At 36.5% G+C, this 8852-nt stretch overlaps 2 protein-coding genes across 3 annotated transcripts; one reads left to right on the plus strand and one right to left on the minus strand.

Moving 5' to 3' along the window:
* Nucleotides 1–571: 571 nt before the first annotated feature.
* Nucleotides 572–5175, plus strand: LOC136206675 (uncharacterized). Its single transcript, XM_065997818.1, has 3 exons — nt 572–977; nt 1953–4588; nt 4669–5175. Exons 2-3 carry the CDS (start codon nt 1973–1975, stop codon nt 4969–4971), a joined length of 2919 nt encoding a protein of 972 aa, XP_065853890.1. The 5' UTR covers nt 572–977; nt 1953–1972; the 3' UTR covers nt 4972–5175.
* A 428-nt stretch (nt 5176–5603) lies between these two features.
* LOC136205106 (uncharacterized) lies at nt 5604–8024 on the minus strand. 2 transcript variants are annotated; one of them, XM_065995589.1, is made up of 3 exons: nt 7853–8024; nt 7457–7628; nt 5604–6513 (listed from the first exon to the last, which is right to left on the minus strand). In XM_065995589.1, exons 1-3 carry the CDS (start codon nt 7883–7885, stop codon nt 5933–5935), a joined length of 786 nt encoding a protein of 261 aa, XP_065851661.1. In that variant the 5' UTR covers nt 7886–8024; the 3' UTR covers nt 5604–5932. The 2 variants fall into 2 exon arrangements, with proteins under 2 accessions (XP_065851661.1, XP_065851662.1); XM_065995590.1 differs by having other exon boundaries at nt 5604–6510; nt 7853–8020.
* Nucleotides 8025–8852: the final 828 nt, after the last annotated feature.

Consider the following 8852-nt stretch of genomic DNA (forward strand, 5'->3'; position numbering starts at 1 on the left):
TACATCAAATAGTTATAATCTTAATTTTAAAATAACATAAAAACTCAGTTGATAATTTTAATTTAATTTATAAATTTAATTAATAATTTTAATAGTTTAAAAATAAAAAAAAATGAATTTTATGGCTAATTAATTTTCAATCCTTACAAATTTCACAGTAATTTTTTTTCTACATATGCTGACTCATTTTCCATTTCAAACGCATTTAAGCCATATCCTAAAAAGAAAAGAAAAAATAAAGCGGGCTCCACAGTTATGGAAGGCAAGTAGAAAAGACAAAGTTTAAGAACGCGAAAACCGCACTTTAGTCCTACTTATCCTCCCGCGAAAAATTATCAATTATTAATCATAACATGAACGCATTTTAACATCACTCTTAATTAATTAATCCAATTCTTACATCTCGTCAGCAATTTAGTCAAATAATGAAAAAAATAAAAAAACCATACTATCACCAATCGCAGAAGGCGGTGACATAACCGTAATGGACCCCACGCGCCACTGCATCGGGATTCGGTACAGCAAAAGAAGTCTTACAAAATGGGACCCAGGGACCCATATCCAGCCACCTATGCTCTACACCCTATTTGCCTCCATCTTCTTTTAACCGTCCGATGAAAAAAAAAATACACCACTGCCTCTACTGTTACTGACTCTTTTCTTCTTCTTCTTCTTCCTCTTCTCTCTCTGACTCTCTTGCTTCCTTTTTCGGTTTTGAAGAAATCGAGAACTCCATGGATTCGATACAATTATCAAGAAGCTGCTGATTATGATTACACAATGTATATCTGAATGTTCTTGATTTCTGTAGCGGTTAATTCTTTTCTTTGCTTATAGTCTACGTTGTTGGTTCAAGATTTCATTACTCAGCTACCGCCACTCACCGTGTTTCACGTATCGGATCTTTATCGATACCAGCGACTTTCTCTCTTTCAATGCCTGGTTCCTCCGCCTGCATTTTCCTCAGCTTTTAGCCGGTACGTCGTCTATTTTCCACGTGCCGCTTGTTAGAACTGATTTCTTTTTCCCGTGTTTGTTTGCTGAGAAAATATAGGAAAATGTGGGAATGCGGAAACTGTGGATATGTGTTTGTGAGATTGCTTTATATTTCTCTAGAAACTTCTTTATATTTTCCATAGAACTGATTGAGATTCGTCGTTTTCTGAAGAACAATATGTGCGTGGATTTTGTTTCTCGTTTTTCCGGCCGCCTAGCAGAATCTGAAATTTGTTTTTTGATATCGATGTTCTGGTTTAAGTTTTGTTTAGATCTGTAAGTTATCCTCGTTGTACATTGTACTATGAGTTCTGTGGGGGAAATTGTGTCTACTTTTGGAAAATGATTAAGATTGTGAGATCTATGAGGCAATTGAAGCAGAAGAGGAAAAACATTTGCGTATAATTGTGAAGGGAAGATAAGTGGAGATGAAATATAGAATTACATCTTAGCGTATTTGACTCTCTTGTTTGTTCTTCTTTTGATGTATAACCTCTAATAATCTAAATATCACAATTCCTTTTCCTACTCATATTTATTTATTCTTTTCCTTGTGACCTCTAATTGAATTGAACGGAACCGAATGGCTGATGATTTTTATTTGAATGCCGGTTGTTGAACTGTAAACAGTTCACATAACTGAGGCACGAGCCATGGAAATGAACCAGATAAGCAGAAGTCTTTTTGTTAAGTTTTTTTAACTGTCCTATCTGTTCTTCTGTTAGTGCAAAACGTACTTGATTTATTATCTTCCTTGCTGCTTCTCTAGTTCTCTTCGATGTGTCATGTCTTTGTACTTGTTAGGTTCCTACTTGTTTTTGAGAGATATAGTCTAAGAATCTTATCTCGTCATGCCAAAATTTCATCATTGTTGTAGCGACTTGAAAACGTGTTAATCGCATGAAAAAGTGAAGTTCTGCACGAGTAACTAACGGATTTTGCTTTATTATTAGCAGGTAAAATATGTTCATGAAGCATGGAAATAGTTAAAATGTTGTCTGCTGGTTCACGACCAAGTAAAACAAGCCCAACTTCTACCGGAAAAATGGCATACAATTCAAGCATTAAAAGGAGTTCAACGCCACAGAAAAACTCCAAGATAGTGAAGGACACAGTTCTTCAGACCCAAGCAATTGAGAGGTCAGCGCGTCAAGAGATGCTGACAGCCAAAAGACACATTAGTAAAACATATGCTGATCTGCCCCACGAACCAAGACAACGTGAAAATGATGGGAACTTGATCCAACAAAAAATTTCAAAGAATTGCCCGGGGATGGCGGTCATGGTAAAGTCAACAAAAGATGATGAGCTTGTCCGGTATATGTCAAATGTTCCTGGTTATCTCCAGCGGGTTGAGAAAAAAGAAGATATGCAGGGTAAGGCTTTGAATGTAGGAGTTTTGGATTGGGGGCGTTTAGAGAACTATAAATGCAGTCAAAAGGACATTCCAGTTGGAATGGGCAATAACGCAACCTTGGCTTCCAGTAATTTGTCAACTAAAATTACCAAAAGGTCATCTGCTTTTCTCAGTCCAACTGGTATTGATGCTCCTGCATATGGAAACAAGCAGTATCTTTCTAGTTCCTCTAGAAATAACTCTTATCATAATGGTGACATTTTTCAAAATGCCGAACCATCTAGCCAGGATGCTGTGCCTTCTCGTGATGTGGAAAATGCTTCCAATTGCATGTTTGATGAACAAAAGAGGGCAGCACGGAACTGTAGGTCATCTGTCACAAATAGTTCGGAAACAACTCTTGCAAAGGCGAAAAGAAGAGAGTCGGATCATAAGATCACTTCAAAAGTTGAACACCAGCCGTCCAAAACCAAATATAAACGGGTGCCTACCAGATTCAAGGAAAGTGTGAGTTCTTATGATAGAGAAGACAAGCAGACAGTTGATGAGTTGCAACGACTAGATATAGATAGAAAGGAACCAAAGCAGATTTTCACTTCAAGCATGGGAACTTCAGCATCAGAGCCAAGAAAGAACCGTTCAGGCAGTGTAAAGGAAAAGCAGAACGTTGATAATAGCAGAACCAATAATCAAATAGAGTCGCAAGAAACAACAATTGATCATCCACTCCAACATCATGCTGACAAGAACAGAAATATAGTTCTCTTAGTACCCAGGTCCCATAATAGCTTGCCAAAGCAACCAATAATGTCACTGGATGAGAAAGTTAAAGATGCAAAGCCGAACTTCTTATCAGATGCCTGCTCTGATAAGGAAGGTTTCTCTTCAGAACTTCATTATGAAATTCCTCACTCATGTCCACTGCCTTCCAGAGCCGACACTGGCACAGGACAGCACATGGCACCTGATGTTATGAATACCCTGGATGATGAGGCATCATCTGATTTAATCAACAACGCTGCAAGTGAAAGTCTAGATGAAACTTTGAAGACACTGAACCAGGAGACAGCAGATTTGGCCACTATAAAAGCAAGACATCCATCACCAAATCGCCGATTCAGCTTTAGCTTAAGTCGAATGACCAGAAGCTTCAGCTTCAAGGAGAGTTCAGGTGTCCCACAGCTGAGTTCCACATATAATTCAGTGAAGTCTGGTCCTGTGACATCCACATCTTCTGCTGGTACAGATAATCCAAATAGAGAGAAAGAAAGTGTTCATATCAGAGCCCGATCGAGCCCGCTTAGAAGGATATTGGATCCACTGCTGCCCAAATTTAAGGGAAAAACTTCATCGTTCACTGATGAAAGGATATTGGATCCACTGCTGCCCAAATTTAAGGGCAAAACTTCATCATTCACTGATGAAACGGATCAGCTGTTACGAAGCATTGACAGTTCGAGCTTTAAGCCAATTAAGGCAGTTGAATCACTTGAAAATGAAAAGCATGAGGCATCAAGTATACAAGCTCAACTGGTATTTACAACAAGCAATGGACTTCCTCTGTTCAGATTTGTGACCAACAGCAGTATTATAATTGCAGCCCCTTTGAAGAATGTAATAGCACCTGGGAAGAACGACCCAGGATGCAATTATGTGTTGTATGCCATCGATGAAGTCAAGAAAAAAAATGGGAGCTGGATAAATCAAGCCAGTAAAGAGAAAACATGCTTTGTGTATAACGTCGTTGGCCAGATGAAGCTTAATAGCTCCTCTTCATTGGATTTTTCTGTAGAGAACTTAAATAACCAGCATGTGGTAACAGAGTCTGTTTTATCTGGCACTGAGCCAAGACAAGCAGGGCAGGGATTACCAAAAGCAGTGCCGAACACTGAGCTTGCCGCGGTTATAATGAAAAAGCCAAATGCAATTCTAGGATTTGAAATCCAGCAGAGTGATAAAGAAGAAAATGTGAAGGATAAGGACTTCTCATGGTGTCTGCCAGAGAATGTGCAAACTAGTTGTACAGTCATACTTCCTGGTGGTGTTCATAGTTTGCCCAAGACAGGAGTTCCTTCATCTTTGATTCGCAGGTGGAAATCCGGTGGATTATGTGATTGTGGAGGTTGGGACATCGGTTGTCGATTACGAGTTCTTTCCAATGAGAACCAACAGCAGAAGCTTACAAGGACATTCTCTTCTTTTCTAAAATCAGACTGTCTTGAACTCTTCATTCAGGTACTTGTTTTTTCTCCTCGTAATTTGAACTGTTGGTAATACCATAATTGAATAAACTTTTACTTTGCTTCTCCATTCAGGGAGAAAGAGAAACTCAGCAGCATAAGCCCATCTTCAGCATGGAACCATTTGAGAAGGGCAAGTACTCTGTGGAATTCAGTTCATCAATTTCTTTGCTACAAGCATTTTTCATTGGTGTCTCGGTAATAAGCTGTCAGAGATCATCTGATCTCGCTGAAGATAGTAACTCATCGGAAGAAAAGGCTTTCCGGGGATCCAGTAACGGAATCAACGGACTGAAGACAGTACGCACGAGTCTCGGGAAGGAAGTTCCTATGAAATACACACCAACTCCACCACTTTCCCCTGTTGGAAGGGTCTAGCTTCTGGCCTGGGGACTGTTTTCTTGGTGTTTCACTGATGTTCATAGTAATCCTTGATGAGCATCATGTTAATTTTCAATACTCCATTTCAATTGGAGGAAAAGCAATTAGACAGACTTATGTTTAGCTTTGTATCAGTTGAAACGCCAGCATTGTATAAAAAAAAATAACTCACATTAATACACCTCTGGAAATAAGACAACAGTTCTCAGAGTGTCAATACTTTGTAGAATTATCACAGGAAATCCTGAAATATGCTTTAGCTAAGCAGAATCATAAATCAATTTAAGAAATCGCACTAGATTACTGTGAAACACAAAACGATAAGCCACAAAATTATCCTTAGAGTTATTAGAGGATATATAAAGCTGTGCAACATTAGTATTGACATTTTGTAGAAGAAACAATATTGATATTTTGTAGATGAAACAATTTCAGCCTCCATTAACACTAAAGTTAATAGATGCTAATTTCCCGTCTGATTTAAGGTTATTGAGAGATAACATGAAATTCTGTTAGATCTATAATTAATAGAATCTGAAATTACTTGTTAACATTACACAGATGGTCCCTAGTAACAATTTTGTACTTCATCCCTTAATTTAGAATGCGTTTAGGATAGAAATGAAGGATGCTACATAAGAGTGACCTTCATTGAAAACATTGTGACAAGAAACAAAATACAAAATGTGGCACTAGCGATAGCTAGTTAATGCTAATTTATATAATAACATTCTCAAGGCTTGATTTTTGCTTGCATCAGCCTTACAAAACAACTTCAGGATAACAACACCTAAACTTCAGACCAAGAAAAAATTAGATTCTGATGCAGATTTTAATGATCAAATCTACTATCTACAAGAATCTAACCTCCAAAGTACAATTGAAGCTAAAAGACAAAAAATGAAAAACTGGAGTAACCATCTTTGTACTTTTTAAACATGTAATTATAAGTTTCTTCCTACAAGTCAACAGGTGAAGCATGGTGAATACAGATGAACCATTGACCATCAATCCTCTCAAAAACGTTTGTTACAAACTGTGCCCCCCAACTGCTACCTTTTGTTCTTATAAATTCCACACAAGTTACATAACCTACATCCCCTCTAAAATGAACTTGTACATTTTTCAACTCAATCTCCAATGGGAAGTCATAATTCATCCATACAAGCTCCCAGCTTTCCATAACATCATCGTACCCGAGAACCCCACTCGCACCTGGGTGTACGCAACATACATTCTCACCTTTTGCCCAGAGATTTTGCATCAAAGACAGATCTCCGTTCCTGAAAGCGTTATAAAACCGAGCATTTGCTGCTAGTACTGAAGCCTTGCTATCCTCCTTAAGTAATCGAAGGCTATCCCGAATCTTTGCAGCTTGCGCATAGTTCTCTTCTTTGATGGCAATCTGTAGATCCTGTGTTAATGCTTCCTCGTCTAACATGATGCTATCATCACCACTTATCAAGTCTCTCGAGTCCTCACTTGCTACTTGACATGCTTTTAATGACATCAATCGGGATGTTCTCGCGAAGGCAGCTGCTTTAATGCAAATGCAGAGTTAGACAACACCATGTTCAGAATCATTCTCATGCTGGTGTAAAACTATATTGTACTTAAAGAATTCAACAAATAAAATAAAATAAAATAAGAGTTCCTGTTCTCTTTATCTTGATACAAGGAGATAAATTATACTGATTTTGACATCAATCGGAACATGAAAATTGTTTGTACATTGAATACTTCTAAAATCATACAACTTTTTGCCTGATAAAAATACTATAATTTTAAACTCAAAAAGACTTAGAATTTATCAACTTATACACCTTTCAAGCATGAGATATGGGCAGAAACAACATGCATAATAATCAAATTTTGGTGGAAGGCAAAAGGCATCCTGAGGCCCCTGATAATTCCGATTTTGGTGAATTGAGTCTCCGGTCTTTTAATTCAAGACATCAAACCCTGGTCATTTATTTTTTGTTTCATTAAACCTCTACTTGCCAAATTAGTTAGCTAATTCAGTTCAAAGAAGAAGGCGACCTGAAATTCTGCTAAATCCAATTCAGATGAACCATTGATCATTTATTCATTTCATTTGTGTCTGAAATTCTACATGTTTATATTCAAATAAAGTGTTTAGAGTTTCTCTGTAGCCACATCACCCACATAAAAAAAATGCTTTCCAACCGTTAAAATGTCGAACACAAAAGAAACAAAAGAAATGAATATGCTCTGTTAATCAAATTTTATGTTCAAAACTAACTTTTAATATGACAAAAAATAAAAGATTGGTGGCTTAATATGTTTAAAAGAAAGATCAGTAGCTCAGTCTCTATCACAATTGGAATGATAAGGGTCTAAGGATACTTTTTGTCTTTTATCAACGTATACACCTTTCAAGCACGGGATATGGACAGAAACAACATACTAAATAATCAAATAAAATCATCTATGAATTGAGATTTGAGACCATAAAACTTACAAGATGTTCCTTTAATATGCAGATTTAGAGGAGAATAATGTGTGGCCGAATTACTAGATGAAAACAAGCTGTAATCCTTGGAAGAAGAAGGGAGAACAGAAAGCGTCTTCAAACTATTCAAGCAAGAAGAAGAAGAAGAAGAAGAAGGAGGCCTCCAATCAATAAAATTTACCTACAAATAAAATTCAAAGCTCAAGCAAGCCTCTGTAGAATTCAAAAGGTTATGCACTATTCCTAAACACTGAATTAGCCTAATTCGGCATTTTTCGCACATACATTTCTATCCTAATTCTACAGAATGCGAAATATGTTGTGGATAAAACCATTGAATCCCCAATAAGAAAACGACAAGCGATGGAGGAAGAAGAAGAGTAAATCGAAAAGAGAAAAACTCACTTTGAAAGAAAAGGTAGATCCGCGAAGAGCCATGATGAAGGAGGAGTTAGGGTTTTGACGTCTCGGTAGAGTTCCAATTTTGAAACCCAGTGCAGGAGATGGAGGATCAGCTGACTGTAAAAGGGTGTTTAATGGTTTGGGGGTTAGAAGAGCCCAATTCAGTGCTTCTTCTCAAAACTTGGTGGGCTTCTATTTCATTTTCTCTATAAGATTAAAGTATAAGCTTTTTAGATAAGATAAGATTTTTTTTTTTTTTTAAATTACAATTTTGGGAAATCCAAATTGAAATGATTAAACTTTACCATCCTCATTTCTAAGTAAGATTAATTTTATCTATACTATTTCAACATAATGATTTACTATCTGACTCTTTATTTAACTATCACATTACATATTCCAAACATTAGTTATATATAAAATGTTTATTATATGGCAAAAGCTAACGAGCGCCCCCGGACGTTAGATAAGGAAAATAATTGTCATTAATTACTATATTGAAAAAATAAATAAAAGGATATCATTATTGATTATTAATCTTTTTCTTCTTTTTTTTGACTAATTGATCATTAATCATTTTTTTTAACTAATTGATCATTAATTACTCCATTTTATTCCACCATAACATCTCATTCCCTCTATTTTCTATTTTACCAAAATTATACACGCTGACACGATTTTAGCATTCGGAAAGATCGAACCAAAAAAAATATGGTATAATTGTAAGGCGTGATTTCTACTGTCATCGTAGTCGAACTCAACCAGGAAAGGAAATTAACCCAAATAAGGAGCAAAGAAATAGAGTTTCTGACAAATGTAGCTGTAATGCTCACCTGCGTATCAAATTGAAGATTTGCAATGAAATATTTCATGAAAAGTGGCACACAACTACATTTATAGAAGAGCATAATCATGTTTTACTATCTCAATCACAAATGCGGTTCCTTCCTGCTAATAGAATGATAAGTCAAGAAGATGAGGCATATATTCTGTTATTGAAAGA

The sequence above is a fragment of the Euphorbia lathyris genome, chromosome 9 (assembly GCF_963576675.1).
Source record: "Euphorbia lathyris chromosome 9, ddEupLath1.1, whole genome shotgun sequence".
Taxonomy (NCBI): Eukaryota; Viridiplantae; Streptophyta; class Magnoliopsida; order Malpighiales; family Euphorbiaceae; genus Euphorbia; species Euphorbia lathyris.